General features: G+C 41.4%; 1 protein-coding gene across 6 annotated transcripts in view; it reads right to left on the bottom strand.

Annotated features, from left to right (window-relative positions):
* Positions 1-641: 641 nt before the first annotated feature.
* The window catches only part of kansl1l (KAT8 regulatory NSL complex subunit 1-like), a 74,501-nt gene continuing 48,014 nt past the window's right edge, over positions 642-27,128 (bottom strand). For 3 of the 6 annotated variants that reach the window (XM_080198499.1, XM_080198501.1, XM_080198500.1), the window contains exons 9-16: positions 26,832-26,981; positions 24,522-24,694; positions 22,874-22,998; positions 18,423-18,477; positions 13,664-13,776; positions 10,474-10,642; positions 2,944-3,270; positions 643-1,053 (exon numbers count right to left, since the gene is read on the bottom strand). In XM_080198499.1, the coding sequence (XP_080054625.1) occupies positions 3,001-3,270; positions 10,474-10,642; positions 13,664-13,776; positions 18,423-18,477; positions 22,874-22,998; positions 24,522-24,694; positions 26,832-26,981 (1,055 nt within the window). In that variant the 3' untranslated portion in view covers positions 643-1,053; positions 2,944-3,000. Of the gene's footprint in view, positions 1,054-2,943; positions 4,441-10,473; positions 10,643-13,663; positions 13,777-18,422; positions 18,478-22,873; positions 22,999-24,521; positions 24,695-26,831; positions 26,982-27,128 lie in introns of those variants that run through there. The other 3 variants (XM_080198503.1, XM_080198502.1, XM_080198504.1) reach the window with 3 other exon arrangements.

Raw genomic sequence — 27,128 nt, 5'->3', positions numbered from 1 at the left:
GATTAAAGGCTGAAACAAGTACATATCATGCAACTAAAATAACACATTTTTGAAAACTTAGTACAAAATTGTTGATTTAACTTGGACTTTCACAGCTCATTTGTGGAAAATAGGACCTGTATTATGAAAATGGCATTTAAAAAGCCAGTTGAAACCCAGAAGTATAAAGATTGACATTTTTACATAGCTTTGAGATCATTAATAAAGTTTTTAAACAGCAAAAGTGGAATGTTATTTTGTCTGACCCCACCTCAATACTGCCTTCGAGCTAACCCAGGGTTAAAATCATATTTAGATTTACTTCACATGTGAAATTATTAGTGACACCAGGTTATTAGAAATCAATAGGCTTAAGGATATGCAACCAAGGTGGGTGCGTAAGTCAGTAGTAACAAATACCTATTAAAGCCATTTCTGACTTGAACATAGAAAATGCTGGAAATACAGCTCTGAAGGTTTCACCCGGGGACCCAGTTTACCCTCAAACATTAATCTGCTTTCTCTTTAAAGGTGCTGCGCCATGTGTTGAATACTTACATTTCCTGTTTCTCCTCCACATTTGCAGCAGTTACCCACACCTTACCCTTTGTGTACAAGAAAGAACAATGAGAGTTTTCTAGTAACTAAAATAACTTTACTTCTTTAAAAAGTGAACAGAAGGCAACAGGGTGTGAAAACAAAACCAAAACAGTCGTGAAACAATTCCTAAACGCAAATTTTCTCTTGATCCAACTATTACGACCTCAGATCCAGCTGCTGGTCAAATGGTTTTAGGATGCAGAATGTCCAGTAGATTAAGAAAAGTTTACTGCTGTTCTCACTTAGGCTATGTGACTACTTCAGGTTCTGACCTGTTAATAATAATCCACACTCATTTCTCTTAATAAAGACACTCAACACTGCAGCATTTTGTGTGACCTTCAAACTTTTGCTGAGTTATGTTTGAATGATTTCTTTTTGATAAAAATCAGCCTAAAAGCTTACAAGATTGCAGGTGTCTTTCACTACCATAGGGTGATTTCTTGAAGATAACGGCATCAATTTACTGCTTGGCTGTAAGAAGATAGAAAATACACAAAATTAGCAATATGATCAAAATTGAAAATAAGTAAACATGTTATTCAGAAACTTTCTTCTTTGATTTTTTTTCCTATTTGCACAGGTTAGTTCAAAACATTCTCAAATGGAAAACTCAAATGATGACTTCAAAAGTCCTGGGCTAAGAAAGTAAATAAATAGCCTCTGTTCAGACAATATTTGCACGTGTGTGGGGAGGATGTGCTGATGAGGTCAGAATCAAGCTCAGCTTTGATGCATTTTAGACTAGCCCACCTTTATTCATTGTCTTGGCTCACATAGGAAGAATAGTTATATAGATATGGTGTTGCAAGGCTGCTAGTGTCCTTGGCATTGCATTTCAGTAGCTGCTACAGAGCTGATTTTATTAGGGGACAATCAACAATGAACGCAGAGACATAGAATCATAGAACCCTACAGTGCAGAAAGAGGCCCTTCGGCCCATCAAGCCTGCACCCAACACACTCTCATCCAAGCCCTACCCCCATATCCAGGGGCTGGGGGGTGACGATAGGGCAGGGGTTGATGACAGTGGTCAGAGCAGGGCTGAAAATTAAAATGGTAGGAGACTACAAGATTGGGGTCATGCTTGCACATCTATATAGTGCTTTTCACAACCATCAGACATGTTAAAGTACTTTCGACAGAGAAATCTACCCCAAGCATCTCTCAGCCCCAATGACAGACTGCAGTTCAGTTTTTCAACACAACCCAGGGAGAGTTCTCTCTATGCCTCTAAGGTCTCCCAGATTTACAACCAAAGGCAGTCAGGAGATATCAGAGTTGGAAATAATTTACAGTTTATTAATTAGTGTTACAAGTAGGCTTACATTAACACTGCCATGAAGTTACTACAGAAATCCCCTAGTCACCAACAGTCCAGCCCCTGTTCAGGTATACTGATGGAGAATTTAGCATGGCCAATGCATTTAACCAGCACTTCTTTGAACTGTGGGAGGAAACTGGAGTACACGGAGGAAACCCACGCAGACACAGGGAGAACATGCAGACTCCACAGAGACGTAACCTGAGCTGGGAATTGAACCCAGGTCCCTGGCACTGTGAAGCAGCTGTGCTAACCACTATGCTACTATGCCGCATCTTGCTGGGGTTTGGAATTGCCAGGCTGTGGCTGCCTTGATATAGAATATTTGTTTCCAACTTGACTGGAATCTGCTGCCTGGAAATCTGTAGGATGACTGCAGAAGAAACCTCAACAGAATCAGATCAACCTCATTATCTTAAATGAAAACAAAGTGCTGGAAATACTTGGCAGGTCAGGCGGCAACTGTGGAAAGAGAAAAACAGAGCAAACATCTGTGACTTTTCATCACCTTGCATCTGAAATTCAGTGATGTTATTGAAAACTTTGAGATGTATAAATATTGCATCTGCAAAACATTTACAGGAGGTAAATATGGGCTTGAGGACTACACTCTGGCAGCATCCAGGTTCAACACCTGACCTGTAATCCTCCATTGCAGAACAGCAATTAGTTCCACTCCCTAAATTAAAGTGGAAAATGAACCAAACCTGGGCTAAGTGCTAATCAGTAGTAAGTCCAATATCGATGTTAGTTGAAAACAGGATCCTGCACAGCTGAAATGGTCCCCATTAGAAAGTAAATCTAGAACACTATCTCAGATGATGGATGAATTATAACCACATGGGTGAAGCACTGTTGGGGGTCGTGCCATCAGAAGTGGGGGGTGGGGGGGTAGAGGGGTAGAGAAAGAGATGGGGGAGAGGCCTCGCCGTCAGATGGGAATGGGGGAAATTAGCAAAACAACACAAAAATGTTTGCTGAACATTGCTGAGAAGGTAGGTAGTTTCATTCACAAGAAACCTAATAGAAAAAAAAGTTACCTTATGACCATCCAATAATTTTCTCTGTTTGCTAAATAAACTTCAGGTTCATCTGCACTACTTCTTTGCACTATTGTGTCCCCGGAGTGAGTATTTATATTCTGTTTCTTTAGCAGTTCTCTCTCCAGTAGATGGCACTCTCTCTGAAGTTTCAGAGCGAGAGGGTGACTGGTTATGAGCTGCTGGGCTGTTCCCACCGAGTGCTGAGTGCCACCTTGTAAATGGCCAAGGGCCACCTTTATCAGTTGCAGCCACGTCCGGGTGAGTTAAGCATTTTATCTCTTCACCGCTCAGAGGGAACGTACGACTATTCCACGGCAGAACAACCTGTAATAAACAACAGTTCTTGTTACAATAAAAAGCTATGCATTTTCTGTTCCACCATAATCCTCAATGTTATGTTCACAGGATTAATTTATTAAGCAAAATTTTGAAACTGCAGTCAAGCTATTTAATTTTAGTACATTTTAAATCTGTCACACCTATAAAATTAATGCCACAAAATAATGAAGTATGACTTCCTGATCATCCTTAACAAAAAAATTCCTGAATTTTTGGACAGGCTAGCATTTTTGGATTCCAAAAATAAAATTGTACTCCAAAGGCTGGGAGGGACATTGTTTCTTTATTACAGGATTCCAAAAGGGATTTAACACAGTCATGGAGTTATTTACAGCGCAAGAGGCCGCCATTCAGCCAGGGCCCTATGGAGCAATCCACCCAGTCTCACTCACTGCTCTACTCCCATGGCCCAAGTTTATTTCCTTCAAGTGCCTCTCCAAATTCCCTTTGAAATCATCGTTTCTGCTTCCACCACCTTCATGAGCAATGGGTTCCAGGTCATTATTGTATACAGGTCTGGCACATGTAGAGTTAATGTGCTGCTGAGTATATTACCACCCACACAGTGATTCAAGGAGGCACATGATCCAGATCCAGATAGGGTCACTATGTTGAGCAGCTGTATATAGATAGCTCCTAACACATACTCTGTGCATGTGTAAACAGATCAAGTAGTTAATGAAGACTTGCAGTTAACCTACAGAAAAATACAGAGATCACACAAACCAGCCTCCCACCCACTGACTCCATTTACACTTCCTACTGCCTCCGAAAAGCAGCCAGCATAATCAGGCACCCCACTAACCCCAGACGTTCTCTCTAGCACTTTCTTCTGTCAGGAAAAAGATACAAAAGTCTGAAAACACGTTCCCACCAGTTCAAGAACAGCTTCTTCCCTGCTGCTGTCAGACTTTTGAATGAACCTACCTTATATTAAGCTGAGCTTTCTCTACGTCCCTATCTGTGACTGTAACATTATATTCTGCACCCTCTCCTTCTCCCTTACATACTCTATGAACGGTATGCTTTGTTGTATAGCACACAAGAAACAATACTTTCCACTGTATCCCAATACATATGGATAATAGGGAACCTGTGGATGTGGTGTATCTGAATTTCCAGAAGACATCTGGCAAGATGCTGCACCAAAGACTCCTACATAAAATAAAGGTTCACAGTGTTATGGGTAACATATTAGCACGGTTACAGGATCAGTTAACAGCAAGCAAAGAGTAGGGGTAAATGGGTGTTTTTCTGGTTGGTGATCAGTGACTAGTGGTGTGCCACAGGGATCAGTGTTGGGACCACAATTGTTTATGATTTATATAGATGATTTGGAGTTGGAGACAAAGTGTTGTGTGTCAGAATTTGCAGATGATACTAAGATGGGTGGAAGAGCAAAGTATGCAGAGGATGCCAGAAATCTGCAAGGGACATAGATAATCTAAGTGAGTGGGCAAGGGGCTGGCAGATGGATACAATGTTGGTAATAAGCTTTGACAAAGGGTCACCTGGACTCAATGTCAGCTCCTTTCTCTCCCTACAGATGTGCCAGACCTGCTGAGATTTTCCATCACTTTTTCTCTTTTGGAATGCGTCACCAATACCCTCCCAATAATTATCACTTGCTGCAAAAAAAAAATTCCTCAATTTGTATTATTTATGTTGAAGAACTATTTTCACAAATAGTCACTTCAGTGCAGAACTTGAGTACTGCTGAAAAAGAAACATGCTGTCAAAACTTTTTGTCTTGTTCTCATCAGAACTGATACAAGAATTCTAAATTTCAAAGTAACCAAAAGGATGCAGATTAGTGGGAAGGGGAGTCTGACTGATCGAGGCATTGCCATGGAGAATGCGCCAAAGAACAAGTCAAGTTAACTCTGATACACCAGGTAACCACTGCGTCCCCATGCTTTGTTTAATGCCCGAAGATAATCTGTTTGCAGAGGACAGGGCCTTGTTAGCTTCTAGCAAGTGGAACTGAGCCACATCGCAAGTACGACTGAATCTTAAATCGACTGTTAGCATATTCTTTGAATGCTGTCCAATTGTGGAATCACATTTAATGTTGGACACTATGTTTTATTATAGTCAAGTATGATCTCTGCCTGTTGCAGCCAGCTGAAAGGACATGCCATTAGATATGATCCACTAGCCATTGAGATACAACCTACACGTCCGGGCATCACACCAGCACTAAAATCCATTTACCTCATTACTCATTTGTGTGGTAGACAGTACGTCTTTTTGGCTTAAATAAAATATATAGAAAATGCTGGATAAACTCAGCAGGTCTGGCAACATCTGTGAAGATTTAACCTTTCAAATCCATGTGACTCATCTAAGGTTGGCTTGATGGCAAGTACACTACTTTCAGCTATTAGGGACCAAAAAGGGAATTTATGCACAGAGGCAGAGGTCATAGCTGAGGTATTAAAGGAATACTTTCCATCTATCTTTACCAAAGAAGATGCTACCTAGGCCATGGTGAAAGATTAAGTAATTCGGACACTAGAAAGGTTTAAACTGATGGAGAAGATATTGAATAGGCTATCTGTGTTTAAAATTGATGAGACACAAGGACTACATGAGAATCATCCAAGGATACGGAGGAAAGTGAGAGTGGAAATTGCAGAGGCACTGACCACAATTTCCCAATAGTCCTTAGATTTAGGTGGTGCCACAGGACTGAAGAATTGTAAATGTTACACCGTTGTTGAAAAATGGTATAACTATGGGGTAAAAATGATGTAACTATCAACTACAGGCCAACTAGTTTAATCTCCTGGTAGGAAAACTTCTAAAAACAATAATTCTGGTCAAAATTAACAGCCACGTGGACAAATGCAGCTTAATTGAGGAATGCTGACATAGATTTTTTTTAAGGGAAAATAGTTTTTTTTGAAGAGGCAACAAGACACTGTCGATGAGGGAAATGCTGTGGATGTGACGTACATGGACTTCCAAAACGCATTTGATACAGTGCCACACAACAGACTTATTAGCAAAGTTCTAGGCCCTTGAATAAAAGTGACAGCAGCAACATGGACACAACTTGCTGAGTGACAGGAAACAGGGATCAGAGGTGAGCTGGCAAGTGGATACAAAACTGGCTCGGTCAAAGACAAAGTGTAGGAGTGGTAGGGTGCGTTTCTGAATGGAGAGCTGTGACAAGCGGTGTTCATCAGGGATCGGTGCTGGGGCCTTTGCTGTTTGTAATGTATATAAATGATTTAGAGGAAAGCGTAACTGGTTTGATTAGTAAGTTTGCGGATGACACAAAGGTCGGTGGATTTGCAGGTAGTGATGAGGACCATCAGAAGATATAGATCAGTTGGAGACTTGGGCGGAGAAATGGCAGATGGAGTTTAATCCGGACAAATATGTGAGGTAATGCATTATGGAAGGTCTAATACAAGTAGGAAATATATGGTAAATGGCAAAACCCTTAAAGAGTATTGATAGGCAAAAGGATCTGGGTGTACAGGTACACCGGTCACTGAAAGTGGCAAAGCAGGTGGAGAAGGTAGTCAAGAAGGCATATGGCATGTTTGCCTTCATCGACTGGGGCACTGAGTTAAAAATTGGCAAGTCATGTTGCAGCTTTATAGAACCTTAGTTAGGCTGCACTTGGAATATAGGGTTCAATTCTGGTCACCACACTACTAAAAGGATGTGGAAGCTTTGGAAAGGGTACAGAAAAGAGTTACCAGGATGCTGCCTGGTATGGAGGGTATGGTATAGGTATGAAGAGGGGTTGGAGAAACTTGGTTTGTTCTCACTGGAATGAAGAAGATTGAGGGTCGACCTGAAATGGTCCCTGGAGGGATAGGGAGTTTTAGTTCAGTCAGGCAGCACGGTCGGTGCAGGCTTGGGGGGCTAACGGGCCTGTTTCTGTGCTGTAATTTTCTTTGTTCTTTGAAACAGTGCAGTGAGTGTTTTCAGGCTGGAGGACGGTTTGTAGTTGGGACCCTTGTTCTTCCTGACATATTAATGACCTAGAGCAGTGGCTCCCACTCTTTTCAGTAACACAGCACACTTCAATGTGACAAACAATTCCACAACACAACTACTCTGCTTCATTTAAAGCATCGTTCTCTTTGCTAAAATCCCACTATTTACATATGCTTCACCCTGCTGAAGTGGTGCACTTGCACCTCAGCCTCCTTGCTGAAGACTCGCAGCCGCTCTCCAGCCCCGGTGTCCTCACTGAAAGCTACTGTACAGACCCCTTGCATTTCAATTGCAACCCCATTCTCATTTCTTTAATCTCACCCTTTACTGCTGCTCTTTCCTCACTCTTCATATCCTGCTCTCCCAGTTTACAAATTGCCTGCTCTCCTTGTTAAAAATTTGGCTCTTTACATCTCCGCTCTCCTTACTGGGGTCTATGCAAAATCTTGGAACAGTGAATTTGGGTAAATCACTAGTGTTGGATGAGTAGTCAGCGTTTTTCAGGGCAGAGCGTAGGGAAACGTGATTATGATCTTACACACTCAGGTGAAACAAAAGGGATGGTTTTCATCCCTAAAGGTTTAGTGGAGTGCTGGTATATTGTAGCCACTTTAGGATTGCTAAAATAAATTCTGAGCTTTCGGCTGTCACATCAGTTTCAGAGTTGATTGATTCTCTGTTCCTCCTGAACAGGAGTTATCCCGGATTCTGTCCTGCTGCATTCCGCTGTCCAGTAACGTTGAAAAAGGCTGTTACCCTGGCAGCCAGTTAAATATTATGACTCCCTGTGATGATGGGATGAGTGAAAAGACTAGTCATGTTGCACAGCAACCTTGCTATTCTCGCAATTAATTCCACAAGCTTGGCCTGGTGTATTATGGCCTTGTGAACACAACCCATTTTGAGAGCAACTAAGATTTTTTTTGATTTTTTTTATAACTTGGAGTATCTTTTATTGATTTTCATACAACTGATTGGGGAGAAAGATATCAATTTGGATATATGTGAATAGAAGATCATTGCCAAATTTGTTGTTGTCTCAATGCTTGGTTCAGTTTGATGAACATGATGATTAGTATTCATCCTTGGATTTCAGCATTGACTTTATTACATTTCCTACTGTGGAAATATTTGGTCACAAAGGCAACAATTAGCTGGTGTCAGTGGTATTAATTCAATGGGGGAGACTTCCTGATGTTAGTGTTCACAGTCTGATTTACTTGAATGTGAAATATACTTAGTGTATTACTCCAGTCTACATGCACCCCTACTTACTAAAGCCTCAACATTTGAAGCATGGGACCACTCATTTAATGTCACTTTTTTTTTTTACATGGCACGTCCTCCATGTCAATATCTCACTCAATAGTCTGTTAAACGCACTGAATTCTCACACTTGCTACCCCGCTTGTTTGCTGAAGTACCTCTATTTACAGCAACACTTTCTTGCCTGAAACCTTGCTCTTAGCAGCCTGCATTTATGCCAAACGATGACCCCCTGCAGCCACCCCACCCACCCATCCACACACACACACACACACACACACACACACAACCTCCTCGCTGGAGTCCCCCTGCCTGCAGCGCTGCACTCATCGCTGGAGTCTCACTCCTTCCTGCCCCATTCTCCCTGCCGAAATCTGCTTTTGAAATTCCTCAGTATAGTCTGACACTTTGCAATCCTGCTCTCCTGGCTGGGATCTCACTTTTTTGCACAGCAATGCTTGATATATTCTCACTCTTTAAATGCCAGTGCCTCACGCGGACACACCTGCAATCTTATATTTAATCGTTCAGTCCCACATTCCATCTGGACTCAGTTCAGACTCCCTGACCCAGAACCTAGACACACAACTCCCTCTCCAGGGGAACCATGCCAGTCTCAAAATACAGAAAATTTTGTATCTTTGTACAAAATTTTGACAGTACACGTGGACAGTTCTCAGGACACGCCAGTGTGCAGTGGCACACTGATCACTGACCTCGACCTTGGTATACAAGGCACAATTTCAAAATCTGTGGATAAGATGAAACTTGGAAGTATTGTGAATTATGAGAATAATGTAAAACTTCAAAAGGACAAATTGGTGGAATGGGCAGACAGGTGGCAGATGAAGTTCAACGTGGAGAAACATGAAATGATTCATTTCGGTAGGAAAGACATGGAGAGACAATATAAAAATAAAGGGTACCATTCTAAAGAGTGTGCAGGACCAGAATACCTGGGTGTATATTGCTTGTGTACAGGGTAAATCACTAGTGTTGGGTGAGTAGTCAGCACAAGTAATAATAGGATTTTTAGCAATTTTCAGGGCAGGGCGTAGGGAAATGCTAATTATGTTCTACACTCAGGCGAAACAAAAGGGATGGTTTTCATACCTATAGTTTAGTGGAGTGCTGGGACATTGTAGCCACTTTAGCATTGCTAAAATAAATTCTCTGAGCTTTCGGCTGTCACGCCAGTTTCTGAGTTGATTGATTCTTTGCTCCTTCCAACAGGAGTTACCCCGGATTCTATCCTGCTGCATTCCGCTGTCCAGTTATGTTGAAAAGGGCTGTTACCCCAGGCAGCCAGTTAAATATTACGGCTCCCCACTGTGTTGCATAGCAACCTTCCTATTCTAGGAGTTAATTCCACACGCCTGGTGTCTAATGGCCTTGTGAACACAATCCATTTTGGGTGCAACTAAGATTTTTTTGTTTTTTTTAAATAACCTGGAGCATCTCTTGAAGATTTTGCTACTTACAATTGATTGGAGATGAACAGCAGCAGCACAGTGTATTAGAGAGAATGAGGATAACAGCTGTCACTGCAGCCCATAGAAACAGAAACCCTCCAGTGCAAAGAGTCCATTTGGCCCATCGAATATGCACCAACCACAATCCCAACCAGGCCCTACCCCCATATCCCTACATATTTTACCCCCTAATCCACCAATCTCAGGACACTAAGGGACAATTTTAGCACAGCCAATCAACCTAACCCACACATCTTTGAACTGTGGGAGGAAACTGGAGCACCCGGAGGGAACCCACACAGACAGTGACCCAAGCCGGGAATCAAATCCATGTTACCAGAAAATTAATACATATTAAAAGGAAACTGAAACAGACTTATTTCACGAGTCTCAAACTCACATACAGAACAAAAATGCAAGTAGCTACACAGTTCAAATGATATGCAACACACAGATTACATTTTTCTGGCCTATTTAATTACCATTCACTTACCTTTGCTTTGGGCTCTCCCTCTAGAAGTATATCCTGAGTTTCTTCACTTTGTGCCATCTCAGAAACACAGCACCCTGAGCTAGAATAGTTGAGCTGGTTTTCATTATCTGGAGAAGCTGGAAGGTGAGGATTCAAATGCTCATCATTATTCTTACTGAAGGATGACAACCTAAAGGAAAATACCAGATTGATAAGCTAAAAGGCTATGAAACACGCTTTCTGTATTTATAAAATCAGAGGATTTCCCGTGAAATAATACAGCTGGGAGCGCAGGTAATAAAATTGAGAACGTGTATCTGGAGATTTCCAATGACAGAAAAATAGGTAGATTTAAAAGTAGTGTAGATAAATTGTACATATCTATATTGCTTTATGAAGTTAAGCGAATGAACTGTGGTAAATGGATTTTAATGTAAGCAAATGGGAAGGCACCCACTTAAGTAAATGAAGCACAGTATTTTCTAAATGGTAAAAACGTAGAAATGTAATCTTTCATGGGATGTGAACATCACTGCAACATCTGTTGCCTATCCCCAACTGCTCTTGAACAGCACGGCTTGTGAGGCCATTTCACAGGGCAGCTAAGAGCCAACCACTTGGCTGTGGGTCTGGAGTCACATGTAGGTCAGACCAGATAAAGATGGCAGATCCAGGTACATCAGTCATCACTTCTTGTTCATACATTTTAATCAAAAAAAAATTAATGGAATGTTGGAATTTATACTTCTAGCCTTAAACTATAAGGTCATGCTTCAGCAATACATAACACTGTTAGACTGTAGCAGCAATACTGTAAGCAGGCACCACATGTTGGGACGTTTTAGAGTACAGACCTTCCAGGATGATACCTGAATCTAAGGGTTAAATTAGGAGGAGAAATTACACAAACTATAGTGCATTCCCTGGAATTTTGAAGTTGAGTGATTTAATTCAAGTTTTTAAGGGAACAGCTAGATAGGGAGAAACTGTCTGCTTTTTTTGGGAGTCTAGGATTGTGGGCATAGCTCTGCTTATTAAAGCCTGACCTTACAGGAGTGAAATTAGATAAGTTTCCATGTGCAAAGCATGGTAGAATTCTGGAATGTTCTTCTGCAAATGACAATTTTTAAAAATATCTATTCATTTGTGTGATACTGTGGCTTGGCCACCATTTATTATCCACTCCCAACTGCCCATGAGGTGGTGCTTGAACTGATGTCCATGTGCTGTAGGAACACCCACAGTGCTGTTAGGAAGAGTGTTTTGACCTAGCAACAATGAAGGAACAGTTATATAGTTTCAAGTCAGGATGGTCTGTGACTGGAGGAGAGTTGTAGATGGTGGTATTTCCATGCATCTGTTGCCCTTGTCCTTCGAGTTGATAGAGATGTGAGTTTAGACAGTGCTGTCTCAGGAGCATTGGCAAGTTGCTGCAGTGCATTTTGTAGATTGTACACACTGTTGCCATTGTGCATTAGTAGTGGAGGAGTAAATGGATGGAGTGCCCATGAGGTAAGCTGTTTCGTCTTGGATGGTATTGAGCTACTGGAGTGTTGCTGGAACTGCACACATCCAGATAACTGGAGAGTATTTCATCACACTCCTGATTTGTGCCTTATAGATCGCAGACAGGCTTTGGGGAGTCAGGTAAGTTACTCTCCGAAATATTCCCAGCTTCTGGTGTGCTTTTGTAGTCACAGTATCATATGGCTGTTCTAATTCAGTTTCTGGTCAATTGTAACACCCAGGATGTTGAAGGTGGATGATTCAACAGTGGAATACTATTGAACGTCAAGAGGAGATGGCTAGATTCGCTCGTGTTGAGCACGGTCATCTTGTGGCGTTAATGTCAATTGCCACTTACCAACCTATGTCTGAATATTGTCCAGGTTGTACTAAAAATAGACACAGACTGCTTTGTTATCTGAGGAAGCTCTGACAATGAGTCACCAGGACTTGAAATATTGGCTCTATTTGTTCACCACAGATGTGGTCAGGTCTGCTCAGCATTTTCTGTTTTTACTATCTGAGGAGTTGTAAATGGTGCTGAATATTGTGTAGCCATTTGCAATCACTCCCCACTTCTGACCTTAAGGCCATTGATGAAGCAGCTGAAGATGGTTAAGCTAAGGACTCGACCCTGCAACCACGCCCCCAGATTTTTGTGGGGAGGTGGTGGGGGGGGATGGGGGTATGGGTTGTTGTCTTCTCTAAAGTGTTTTGATAGGCAATGATTATCTAACAGACAGATTAATGCAGGATCACAAAATTGTCCCATTCCATAATCTATAATCTGTCAATACAAAACTGATCAAGATTAAAAGTAAAGCTAAATGCAGGTGTGTGTTGGGTCTGCAATTATCAGTCTGACTCCTGTAAGTTATTCTTCAGCACTGCCATTGTGTGATCAGAGCTGAAAACAGAAATTTCAGACCAACTTTTACAAAAAACATTCTCATCTCCTGTTGTCCTTCTCAGTTTGTTGGCTGTGATTTCATGACGGCTCTTGGTACACAACCACAACACTCAATCAGATCCACCCCATGCTGGCCTTATTGACTTATAAAGGAGTACTGGCAAATAAACGAGGATGATTATTCCATGGAGTTGCTATGTGGGTGAGGCAGTCAGTGCCACCACATAACAGCGAGGAATTAACAGCTTCAGGAGATGAGAAGCTTTAACAAAGGTTGTTTGACAAAAGAACTTAGAAAGAAATGTGTTGTGAGGGCAGATAGACAGAATATTTCCAATTTGAGTCCTCCACAATCCTTATACAATGTATTTAGAATCACAGAGTTCCTACAGTGCAGAAGACCATTCAGCCCATCAAGCCTGCACCAAAAACAATCATATCCAGGCCCTATTCCCATAACCTCACATATTTACCCTGCAAATCTCCCTAATACTATAACGCAATTTAGCATTGTCAATCCACCTAACCTGCACATCTTTGGACTGTGAGAGGAAACTGTAGCACCCAGAAGAAATCCATGCAGACACAGGTAGAACGTGTAAATGCCACACAGTCACCCAAGGCCAGAGTTAAACCCAGGTCCCTGGTGCTGTGAGGGAGCAGTGCTAACTACTGTGCCACCATGTATTGTATTTCTCAATTTTACTTTGCAAGTAATTGAATTTGTTAAAATATAATTGTTTACACGAGGAGAAAGAAAACCGAAGGAATGTCATTTTGGATCCATACACTTGCCTGTTGCCTCTTCGATGACATCTGCTTTGCTGCCATAGGAACCACCTTGCCTGTTCCCTTCTTTCATGCTTTCTATGCCGTGAGGCAAATGCTTCATCTGAAAGGTCTTCCAGCTACGAACAAAGTAGGCAGACAGTGACCAACAGAAACTAGTATCTTGATTAATTAAAATAAATGCTATTGAAATATTTGTACAAACATTGCACTGAAACACGTATGAAAGCAAGAAAACTAAGTAACAAAACACAACGTAACGACAGAACGCTGACAGTAAAAAAGGCCAAAACACAGAGGCAGGGAAAGTGGATGTCCTTAGTACCAGGACCACAATCACCTTTTCCTTATTTCCTGCCTATTAGGTAACCCAAATTGACAACATTCCCACCTCTGAGTTTCCATAGCAACTGTTAAAATTAAACCAGGCCACCAGGAAAGCCATAGCATACTGGCATTGCCACTGGATCAGCAATTCAAAGATACAGAGTAATGCTGTGGGTCTTGGGTTTGAATCCTACCATTGCAGGTGGTGGAATTTAAATTCCATAAAAACATCTGGAATTAAATGTCTAATGATTATGAAACTGTCAGGTTTCCTCCTCTAAAGGAAAAAATGTTGCCATCCTTACCAGGTTTGATCTACATGTGACTCCAGATCCACAGCAGAGTGGCTGACTCTTAACTGCAATCTGAAATGGCCTAGCAAGCCACTCAGCTGTATCCGAGTGCTACAATGAAACCAGACAGTGCACCCAGCATCGATCCAGGCACTGGAAATGCCAACAGCAAGCCCAACCCTGTTGACACTGCAGTGTCCTCCTTACTAACAATGAGGGCTTGCATCAAATTTGGGAGAGCTCACAGATATAGTAATATTTACAGAACCATACCTTACAGATGACGTCACAGACACACCATCACCATTCCTGGGCACGTCCCGTCCCATAATGGGACAGACCCGACAGGAGTGACGGCAGCACGGTGGTATACAGTGGAGAGGGAGTTGCCCCTGGGAATCCTCATCATCAACTCTGGACCCCATGAAGTCTTGAGCGCCCAGTCAAACATGGACAAGGAAACCTGCTGATTACCATGTACCATCTCCTCATAGCTGGTAAATCAGTACTCATCATTTGGCAAAAGCACGGAGGTTGACAAAAGTGCAGAATGTACTCTGGGCAGGGGACTTCAATGTCCTTTGAAAAGGATGGCTCGATAGCACGGCGACAGGCCCAGCTGGCTGGGTCCTAAAGGACATAGCTGCTAGACTGGGTCTGTGGCAGGTGGGGAGTAAACCAACAAGAGGGAAAAACATCTGCATCAACTTGCCTGCGCAGATGCATCTGTCCATGACAGTATCAGCAGCAGTGACCGCTGCACAATGCTGTGGAGATAAAGTCCTTCACATTGTGGATACCCTCCATTGTGTTGTGTGGAGAGCTTATCAAGGACATGGGAGGCAGTCAGTGCTCGCTGGAGAGAGCGTTCTGAAGAATTCCTCAACCGAGATTCTGCTACTGACTCAAAAATCCTCGACTGCATTCCTCAATAGCACCGACCTTGGCGCTATCCTGGTCGAGAACAAAGTTGAAAAAGCCATCTGACAGCTGAAAAACAATTATTTCTGTGGAGCAGATGGAATCCCTGCTAAAATTTTGAAACACAGCCAAGTTACACTCCTGGCATTGTTGCTGATCCTCATTTGGAAAAACGGCACAGAATTCCTACAGTGCAGGAAGAGGCCATTTGATTCATCAAACCTGCCTCAACAACAATCCCACCCAGGTCCTAAATCCATAAACTCACATTTACCCTGCTAGTCCCCCAGACACTAAGGGGCAATTTAGCACAGTCAATCCATCTAACCTTTGGACTGTGGGAGGAAACCAGAGCACCTGGAGGAAACCCATGCAGACACGGGGAGAACATGCAAACACTACATTTACAGATACCGAGGTCGGAATTGAACCTGGGTCCCTGGTGCTGAGAGGCAACAGTGCTAACCGAGCCACCGTGCCACATATTGGCGGATCTCAGGGATGCCGTGATTATGGTTATATTCAAAAAAAAGACAAATCCAATTGCAATGACCACTGAACAGGAAAAAATCAAAGCAAGGATCAGCCTCAGTGGCCTCTTCCAGTGGTCAAATGCCTTCTGCAGTTTATGTGGAGACAGTACTAGTAATCGCAATGAACTTGCAATCCAGAGGCTCAGGCTAATGCTGTGGGGACATGAGTTCAAATCTAATTATGGCAGCTGGCGGAATTTAAATTCAATCTGTAATGGTGGCCAAGATTGTTGTAAAAATTCATCTGGATCACTAATGGCCTTTGGGGAAGAAAATTTTCCATCCTAATCTGGTCTGGCCTACAATAATGCGCCTTATTCTCAAATACCCTCTAAAATGGAGTGACATGCCACTCATTCCAAAGGGATTTATGGATGGACAACAAATGTTGGTCTTGCCAGCAACACCCAGATCTCACAAAATAAAGGAAAAAAATCATAGTGCAGTTTTCATCCATCAAGAGACACCACAGATATGATCTTCATTGTGAAAAGTTCAAGTGCAAGGAACAGCACTGATCACTGTACATAGCCTTTTACGACTTCATAAAAGCCTTTAACTCTGCAAACTATTAGCATCCTCAGAAATTTGTCACCTTCCTCTGCAATGAAATGCAAGCTGTGATCCTCATCATTAGAGCCACCATAAATCCACTCAGTGAAAACTTGCAAATGGGATGCTGGCCTTTATAGCGAGGGGGATTGAATATAAAAGCAGGGAGGTCTTGCTGCAACTGTACTGGTGAGGCCGCAGCTGGAGTACTGTGTGCAGTTTTGGTCACCACACTTGCACAAGGATATTTTGGCCTTGGAGGGAGTGCAGAGGAGGTTGACTAGGCTGATACCGGAGATGAGGGGGTTGAACTATGAAGAGAGGCTGAATAGACTGGGTTTGTACTCGTTGGAATCTTATAGAGACGTATAAGATAATGAAGGGGATGGATAGGGTAGAGGTAGAGAGATTCTTCCCGCTCAGGAAGGACAGCAGGACTAGAGGGCACAGTCTCAAGATAAGGGGGGGGGGGGGCAGTTTAGAACGGAATTGAGGAGGAACTTCTTCACTCAAAGGGTGGCAAATCTCTGAAATTCTCTGCCCGTTGATGTGGTAGAGGCTACCTCGCTAAATATGTTTAAGACATGGGTAGATAGGTTTTTGATAGACAGGGGAATTAAGGGTTATGGGGAGAAAGCAGGAAAGTGGAACTGATCCACTTCAGATCAGCCATGATCTTATTGAATGGCGGGGCAGGCTCGAAGGGCTAGATGGCCTACTCCTGCTCCTATTTCTTATGTTCTTATGTTCTTAAATAATGCTTCCACATTTCCTCCAGCAAATAACCCACAGGGGTGGTGATAATCTACAGATAGACAGGAAACTGTTCAACCAATGTCATCTTCAACCTAAAGCCAAAATCACTCCAATCTCAGTCATTGAGTTTCAGTAATGGATGGTTGGGTACGTGCTCACTCAGAAGCTGAGTTCCAAGTCATTATCGATGACTCCATACCAGAAAGTGAGATTTCTACTTAACACCCAGAAAACTAAGATCTGCTTCCAAACAACTCTTACAGCAGAACACTTTCGCCCGTGAAATACAGCCAACAGTGAGATCCAGGAAAACGTGGACCATTTTCTGTATTGTATCTTCAGAGCCTCCTCTCGACAAGGGCAGACACAAATGATGAAATTCATCATCATCTCCAATGTACTTTGGCCACCTGAGGAAGAGAACATTTGAGAGCCAGGATCTCAATCCTGAGTCCAAGTACATGGCTTTCTGGGCAACAGTGACCTTGCACTCCTCTAGGCTTCTGACAACCTGCACCAGTACTTCAAAGCACTGGAGAAGCACCATAAGCGCTGCCTTTGCATGATTCTCCAAATCCAGTGACAAGAACAGTGATCCAACAGCAATGTCCTCTCCTGAGCCAACTTGCCAAGCACCAAGGTCCTAACCACACAAAACCAGCTCTGTGGGACAGAACAAGTTGTTTGTGCAACTGTTGGACTTGGAGCTTGGTCATGCAGACTGCCAGGAGGACAGTGGAAATGCCTAGGGGTGTTCTCAAAGCATCCCTGAAGACGTCAAATATACCCATTGGCTTAATGGAAGATGGCTTATGACTGATCAAAATGGAGAAAACTCATTCGGTAAGTTACCAAACACAGAGACTTCATTAGGAGTATATAAAGGTGAAATTGAGGCATTGAGGAAGCACACAAACTTCCAACGTGACAAGAGTTTGAATCAGAGCCATCCTTGGTCCTATGGGACTGCTTACGGGAACCTCCACAGTGAGACACCACACAACCTGCTGCATTTTGGGGATGTAATTTTTCTTTATTAAATACCCCAGTTGTGGGGTATTTAATATTGAGGCAAAATGTTCTGAAAACGGTTATGGACAACTATTCAATCTAGGATGGTAGTGGTAGTAAATCAGTTGTTTTTACAATATTGATGAATGAATGCTGAGAGCATAACTTATCTATTACCAGTGCAATAAAATGTCAAGTGGGTGCTGGGAAAAAAAAACACAGGGGCATCAGAGTACAAAATGGAAATGCAATTGATTTATCCAATTTGACAGTGCAACTTCAGCATTCATCTGCATGATTAATATGTGGCATCACCAGTATAAGCCAATCCCACGTTGTTATTGCAACATTTTCAGTAGACTTCAAACATACCACTTTCCCTTGTAAATGTTGTTCTTTCAATGGTTTGATGGTCACAATCCGCCAGCTGTTAATATAAGGAAAGCAGATTTAATCAACAAATTATTGAACTGAACAGCAATGAAACTGCCATTTAGTCAGATGTACCTGTGTCAGCTATTTATTCAATTAGTCCCACTTGCTGCCCTTTTCTCGTTGCCCTGTAAACATTCCCCTTTCAAATTTTTATTCAATTTTTCCTTGCTGAAAATTGTTCAATTTGAATCTGCTACTTTTTCAGGCACAGTACTGCAGAGCGTTACAACTCGCTGCGTAAAATATATTCCCCTCATCTCACCTTTGTTTTTTTTCACCAATAATTTGAAGTCTGTGTTCTCTGGATACAGACCCACATGTCAGTATAAGATTTCTCCCATTCTACTCTACATCCACTTATAACAGCTTATAACTTTGAATATTATTAATGTCCCTCAACTTTCACTATTCAAAGTAATACAGAACTTTAAACATGTGTGACCATTAAAATGATTAGACACGGAATCTCATTTCTATTGCTGCTAGCAGCAGATTGTAGAATGTGTGTTTGAAGCTGTTACTCCAGCACAGTACTGAGGGACCACTGCACTGCCACAGATGTTGCCTTTGTTTGAGATATTAAACCAAGATCCTGTCTCTAATCTCAGGTTCTCGTGTCCCAGCCAATATTTATTCTCAAGCGATATCTAAATGGCTGCTACGTTTCCTCACTGTACTCAGTACCTCATTGGCTGTAAACTGTCAAAGGTCCTGGCATTTAAATACAGGTCTTCCTTTTTTTCTTAGTTAATCTAGACATTTAATCAGTGGTATAAAAAGGGAAATGTTTAATTGTGCAAATCCGTCATACTTCTAGTTCTTAAAAATCAAGTTCTCAGTTTGATTTTTTGTTAAAATCAAATTAGATTAGTTTGTGATCATCATATGCACAGATATATTCCTTGAAAGAAGCTTAAAAATCCACATGCAAATCAATTCTTATCATCATCTTGGGAAAAATGGCCACTTGGGGACAATGTTCCTTTTAGAAACTCACATGGCTGTTTTGTCAGGTTATTTTCATCCACACCATTCTATATAATATCATGTTATAAACTGCACCTTCCTCTGATCCGAGGCACAACACTCAGACTTACAGCAAAGCAATGAGAACAATGTAGACATCAGCACTATAGTTTGCTAGTATTAAAGCAGCTTCACATTGAACCAGTTTAGAGAAAGTGAATTGAGGGGTGGGACGCAGCTGTTTCGTATTTATGGAGAATGAGAAAGATCCACACAAGGTAATCACCATTTAGTCAACATCACTCAGAATTGTCAGGAGATGTAAGGAGGCTTCAAGTGACTTAGACAAGTTCAGTGAGTGGACGAACACATGGCAGATGCAGTACAACATGACCAAATGTGAAGTTATACACTTCGGAGTGAAAAATAGAAAGGAAGAGTATTATTTAAATGGTGATATATTGGGAAGTGTGAATAGACACAGGGATCTGGGTGCCCTTGTACACCACACAAAGAAAATGGAGAGGCAGGTGCAACAAGCAATTAGGAAGGCTTAAGACATGTTGGCTTTATGAGGACAGATTGGTTTGACCAGGCCTACATTCACTAGAGTTTAGAAGGACAGATCTGATTGGAAATATAAAATTGTAACAGGGCTGGACAGACTACAGGCAGGGAGGATATTTTCCCTGGTTGAGGAATCTACAAGGGATCACAGTGACAGCTTCAGGATATGGGGTAGACCATATCATAGATTAGAGGACTGAGATGAGGACAAATTCCTTCACTCCAAGGGTAGCGAACCTATGGAATTCTCTACCACAGAAGGCTCTGGAGGTCAAGTCACTGAATGTATTCAAGAAAGACAGACTAGGTATGGGGAGAAAGTGGCAATATAGCATTTAGACAGAGGACCAGCACGATAATATGATTGGCAGAGCAGGTTCAAAGGCCCAAATGGCCTACTCCTAGTTTCTATGTAGACTGCAGAAATTAAAGGGGATTCATGACCTAAATATGAATGCACAAACTCTGAAGGAGGGCAGCTTCATCCTGACTGAGCCCGTGCAGTGCTCCCAAGATGTTTCCGAAATGGTTGGTTTCCTATCTCAGTTGGAACTGGAGTAGCACCTTTGTCAGAATCCAATTGTGAACATCATGATCATCAGCCTCACAGTGATCGAGACTTGTGTCATTCCTTCTTAGTGAGTTAAGAAAGGTTGTCACATCTCAGGAATCAACCGACACTAAAGAGATATCACAAACTTCAAACAACAAAATCACGGCAGAATTACTGCTAAAATGATTCTTAATAAAAAGGCCAATCCTGAACTTGTTTTCATTGCTGACTACAAAACTCCTTGGCTTAAGAAAACAGCAAGGAACAACTTCCATTTATACAGTATCTAATGCCTCAGTAGGTCCAAAAGCACTTCTTCCATCTGCCAGATCAAACTGAATGTTAATTCATTCCCTCTCCACAGATTCTGCCAGGCCAACTGGATATTTCCAGCATCCACAGTATTTTACATTTTTAGCCGATGACTTACTTCTGAAGGACAATCATTGTTATGCATCGTTATCATGGCAACCAATTTATGTGCAAACCATAACAAGCTTTTACTGATGTTAGTCATTATCAATCCACTATGGGAATGAGGAAATGCAGAGCACAGTAAGAGGACAGTCCTGAATGCGCTAACAAGACAATACAATGTGAAATTAATTGATCTAGCAGCGAGCAAAGGCACCACAAGAGTAGCATTGAACCAAAATAAACAGAAACACCCTTGATTGCCCTTTTGTTGGAACAGTTAGGGACACTAATATCTTTTATAAAGCTTAAAAATATAAAAACAGTGGCGAAAGGAAGGGTGGGGTCAATCAGGGACCACAAAGGAAATCTTGTGGAGGCTGAGGGCGTTGCCGAGGAACTAAATGAACATTTTGCATGTTTTCAGAAGACACGATGATGCTATCAACGTCACAGTAACATTGCAGGGGAATAGGACAAGAATAAAGGAGATACTTAAAAAATTGACAGGGTTCAAAATAGCAAAGTCACCCTGTCAGGCTGTTTTGCATTTTACATTAACGAGGGAAGCATGGGTGGGGATAGCAGAGGCACTGGTAACAATCTTATAATGTTTTTTTGATGAGTGAAGAATTACAAATGTTACATGTCTGTTCAGAAAACGCAGAGGGATAAATTACAGTCCCAAACTGGCTTTGAATAAGCTTTGAGACAATAATCTGAAGCCAAACATCAGCTGATAACAGCAGCCATGACAGATCTGTCCAACAAAACTTAATGAATTTTTCTGAGGAAATAAAGAGTTGAAAACAAAAGAAACAGGGACAGGAGTGGGCTATTAACCCTTTAATCCTGCTCTGCTTGCAACAAGATCATGGCTAATCTTTTATCTCAAGTTCCCATTCCCACACTATCCCTACTTCACTTAATCTCCTTAGCACCCAAAATTTATTGCCAGCTGACTTGAATATACCCCACAACCAAACACCCATAGCTCTTAAAAAATGTATCTGTCTTGATGGTAAAAGACTAAAACATTCTGGAAATATTTCCCCATTTTTGTTCTCCCTCCTTTCTTAAAGAGTGGGATTATTTGCTGATTTCCAATCCTTGAGAATTATTTCAGAATTCTGCAAGATCAAAACCAATGCATCCACTTTTTCTGCAGCTAATTCTTTGAAAATCTTTGGATGTGGGACATTAGATCCAGGGGATTTGTTGTCACTTAGTCCCATTAATTTTCCAGTTTTTTTTTAATCTATACTGACTTCAACTTTATTTCTTGCTAGACTCTTGATCAGGCATTATTTCCAGAATGTTTTTAGTGGCTTCTGCTGTGAAGACAGGCAAAATTGCTGTTTAATGTGTCTGCCATTTTTTTATTCCCAATTATTTCAACAGTCTTAATCTCCAGTAGGCCCATGCTTTCTTTCACTCATCCCTTCCTATTTCCATACCAAGAGAAACTTAACTAAATCATTTCCAAGATCAAAAGTTCACTCTTCCCTTGGGATCCTTACTACAAGATTATTAGTCCGCCTTTTCTCATTGCACAATACTAAATCCAAAATAGCTTGTTCCCTAGTTGGTTCCTCACCATACTGATCTAGAAAACACCACACAATTACTACAAATTGCGTTTAATGGGTCTATAAGATTATTCTATTTTTCCATTGTTATAATCCACTTCATTTTGTTTTATTCCTCCTGCTGGCCACATAAGAAATTGGGACTACTTTTGGGTCACTGGTAATGCAATGTTACAAACTGAGTATGTACCCATGCACAACACTTTCAGCGTTTCTGTGGTTCCTCAATGCTGGCCTTCTGCTAGCAATAATAATACAAGGTCTATGTCTTATAAATAAAACCAAGAGAAACCGTCTACCTCGGAGTAATGATTTCCTTGTACTGTAGCTTCTCGATCTTGGAGGTAGCAACCAATGACATGGGTATCACAATGTTATCAATATCATAACAACATTCACTTTGCTGCCTTTGCCGTAAGGGAATCTAGAATAATACAAACAGATTTTCATTATATAGGTTTGAGTCTTCTAAAGAATTTGTCTAACTTCTTTTCTGAAAAGATTGACAGTAGAGTTGTGACAATAATCCCTAGTTTTAATGACATAGCAGGATTACAATAAGTCTTCTTTATGGCATCCTGTCAATTTTCTGCTTTCCTTCCCTTCTTGTTGGGTCACAGTTCCTTGAATAAACACGCCCAGCACTTCTGTCAACAAACAATAATAACTGAAGAGAGACATTAAGTGCCATCAGACTACTGACAAAATGGGGTGGTGAGGGAAATACAGTCTTCACTGGATGGTTTCAGAGAAGGTTACTGGATTAGACAGGGGACATTTAACTAATTTTCCCTTCCCTAACCTGCAGATACTATGGCCAACTGTGACATCCTCTCCACTGTCCCAATTGAGGTCTGGTACAAAGTAGGGATCAAATCTGGACCCGAATGGTCTGTGAGGCATACCTCCCCAAAGCCTTGAATCAGCCAAATCATTGGGCTGCAAGAACTAAAAGTTTTATCATAATCAAAATGCACTCAAATTTCATAAGTGTGCTTTTAAAGAAGTGTAATTAGAAACCCAGTCAATCATCCTGTGATAGCAGATTCACACTCAGCCTTGGTATGCTAGAGTCACAAGGACAAAAAAAAAGGTCCTCAATTAATGTTAGCCAAAACACATCCTTATTGCATTATGTAGTTCATTTTGGTAAACAGGGCAGGTGAGCACAAAGAATAGAACACAGAAACCCCTTTGTTACAGGAGCCGGTCATTCAGCCCATCGAGTTTGCACCAACTCTCCCTGCCCTATCCCTGTAACACCCTCCCCCGCATTTACCATAGCTAATCCATAGCTAACTTACACATCTATAGACACTAAGGGCAATTTTAGAATTACCAATTCACCTAATCTGCACATTTTTGGACTGTGATAGGAAACTGAAGCACTGGGAGAACATGCAAACTCCACAAAGAAGTTACCCAAGATCAGAATCAAACCCAGGTTTCTGGAACTGTGAGGCAGCAATGCCACCATGCCACCCTTACATGACCGCATCAGCATGCAGCCAGGGGTATCCTTAACCCCAAACCATTTCCATCTATGAAGCAATCATGACAGCTCAGTAATGTTCCTGTATCTTAAACAAGCAAGACTGGCACAGACACAATGGGCTAAATGGCCTCCTTCTGTAGTGTAAATTCTCTATGTTTCAATCAGTATCCTGCCATTGCCACAGGTGAAGAATAGATCAGTACTATTGTGAAATCTACTGGAGAAAATGGCCACTTCACTCTTGAGGAAACATTCTTATACTGTGGCTAATTTGAAAGAAAAAAGGTTAGCTAACTTATCTATGACATTCAGAAGAAGTTATTCATTGGTTATCTTCTGCCTCTTACCCCTTCATGGGAGGAATTAATCCAGTACAGAAATCTCTAATGATTGAATATCAGTGATAGGTTTAGCACAGTCCAATAAATTATAGTCTGTCCACTATATCTTACATCCTTTGTGTGTGCAAGTGGTCTTTGGGATGGTGTTGATCTGGGTGCCCAGGTGTCTGTTGGGCTGGAACATGGAGTTTGTTGACTAGAAACTGGAATCTGTGCTGTTTTCACCAAAGAACCAGGAGGAAATTCACTGGAGTTCAGAAGAGCACAGTGTCGTTTATTTAAAACTGAAATACAAAAAAAAGTGCAAAAATCAATAAAAGGTCATAAGGATAACAAGACTTTACAATGCTATTTAAGAAACTGGTGTCAGCACATTTTTCAAACACATTCAATAGTTTATAGCTGTGACTAATTTTGTGAAGTTCCCAGTATTTTAAATATGAAAAAAAGCTATTGAAAAATCAATAAACAGTTTTCAAATCTACCTTTTATCACAATAGAAATTGAAAATAGTGTGAGGAAAGGCAATTAGAAGACTGAAAACAGGGAGTGGAGAGACAGTCAGGAGATTGAAAACAGCGCAAGAAAGAGGCAGTCAGGAGTTTGGGGTCAGTGAGTGAAGACAGTACGAAGTCTCACAACACAAGATTAAAGTCCTACAGGTTTATTTGGAATTACGAGGTTTTGGAGCACTGCTCCCACCTCAAGTAATTTCCCTCTTATTTAAGGAAAGATTTGATCTGTTGAGACCAAAACTGCACACAATATTTGAGATGTAGTATCACCAATGCCCTGTGTAACTGAAGTATAACACTCTTTTGTGTTCAATTGCAAATGTAAATGCATTGGAGACACTTCAGAGGAAGTTTATTAGATTGATAGCTGGAATGAACGAGTTTGTCTTATGAGGAAATTTTGGACAGTCTGGGCTTGGAGTTTAGAAGAATGATGGGTGACTTGATTGAAGTATACAAGATCTTGAGCGTTCTTAATGAGGTGAACATGGAAAGGATGTTTCCTCTTGTGTTTGAGTTCAGAATTAGGGGACACTGTTTTAAATTTAGGGATTGTCCTTTTAGGACAGAAGTTTTTTTTTGGTGAGGGCTATGTGAACCTGGAACTCTGCCTCAGAAGGTGGCGGAGGTGGGGGTCAATGAATGTGTTTTTGAGGTGGAGGCAGGTTGATTTCTTTGCCTAATAAAAAGACTATTGCGGGTAGATGCATAATTCGAAACACAAACAGATCAGCCTTGATCCTACTGAGTGGCAAAACAGGCTCAGCAGGCCAGGTGGCCTATTTCTGCTCCTATTTCTTTTGTTTGTATGAGCCAGGCATATGTCAGTTAGAAAGAGGGTCTGATTGCAGAAAGTTAGGAAAATAAAGTACAATAAGTAGAGCTGAAAATAGGTGTGAACCATCCAGAGGAAATAACAAGGAAGGGATCTGGAGCTGTACAGGACAATATGGTAAAAGGCAGACCTTAGAAAGTATAGTTTCAGGAATAAAGGCAAGAGGAATCAAATAAATATGCAATTTAGTTATAGTACCTTTCACACACAAAACACATCACAACCAATTCGTGACTTCTTAAGTGTAGTCACTTGCAAGCAAATACGACAACCAATTTGCACATAGCAAGATCTCACAATTAGCGAGATACACGTACAATAATCTATTTTGGTGATATTTGCTGAGGGATAAATGTTGCTCAGGAAACAAAGCAAACTCCCCTTTCCTCTTTAAATAATGCCATGAGATATTTTCCATGCACCACTCACTTGGACTGGTAGGCAGATATTACAACCAAGTGACAGTATCTCCAACAATGCAGCATTCATTCAATACTGGAGTGTCAGCCTAGATTATGTGATCAAGCCCTACAGTGAGATCTGAATCCATGATCATTTGATTTAGAGCATGAAAGCATGAACAACAAGCAGATAGAACACCATATCATGGGCAGCAGCAGGAGAAGAAAGCCCTGTTGATTGGAAAAGAGCCTGATTTAGAGAGGGAAGAAGAGAAACAAAATCTGCTCATTTAGAACCACAAGAGAATCAGAAGTAGAAAGTGATTCTACTGTTATTTATTTCTTCATTACAACATCTGTGTCAGTCACTGAGGAGGGAGCGATCGCTACTCCAACTTAGGAGTACTGGTGTCAGATCTGCAGTGGCAGGGTTGGGCTGGGTGCCACTGGTGTGGATGCAAGTTTCATCCACAAATCCAAATAAGTGAAAGAGATGGTGGCGATCAGGCAATGCAACGAGGCACAATGTCATCTATGGAGACAGCAAGCTCACAAGGTAAGTGTGACAAATGTGTTTCAGGCCATGTACTGTTCACTTGAGAGGAAAGCAACAGATCTTCAATAGCAAATTCAATGATGCAGATACATGCCCCACACGGTTTGTCCTTACTGGTATTTTTCTCGTTTGAATGCCTTCTCTTTCTTAATTCCTTGGAGGTCTTCCTTAATGTTTCTGCTGGAGTGTGTAGCTTAGAGACAGATGACTGGTTCCAGTGCTGTCCTAGTGCCTTTGGATAGTAGTCTTTACTCACATTACACCCTGGAGAGCAATTGGATAATAGAAATAAAAATCTTGGGCCTTTCTCTCCAAAATACAATATCTGAATTTAAAATTCTATACAACCTGCTTGCAAACCTTGGAAGGATTCAGTATTTTTTTAACCATTATTCCTTGCATTCATCAATT

The sequence above is a fragment of the Carcharhinus amblyrhynchos genome, chromosome 11 (assembly GCF_965287045.1).
Source record: "Carcharhinus amblyrhynchos chromosome 11, sCarAmb.v2.hapA, whole genome shotgun sequence".
In the NCBI taxonomy this organism is placed as follows: Eukaryota; Metazoa; Chordata; class Chondrichthyes; order Carcharhiniformes; family Carcharhinidae; genus Carcharhinus; species Carcharhinus amblyrhynchos.
The sequence above is the reverse complement of the archived record's forward strand: the minus strand, read 5'-3'. Positions and strand labels throughout refer to the sequence as shown.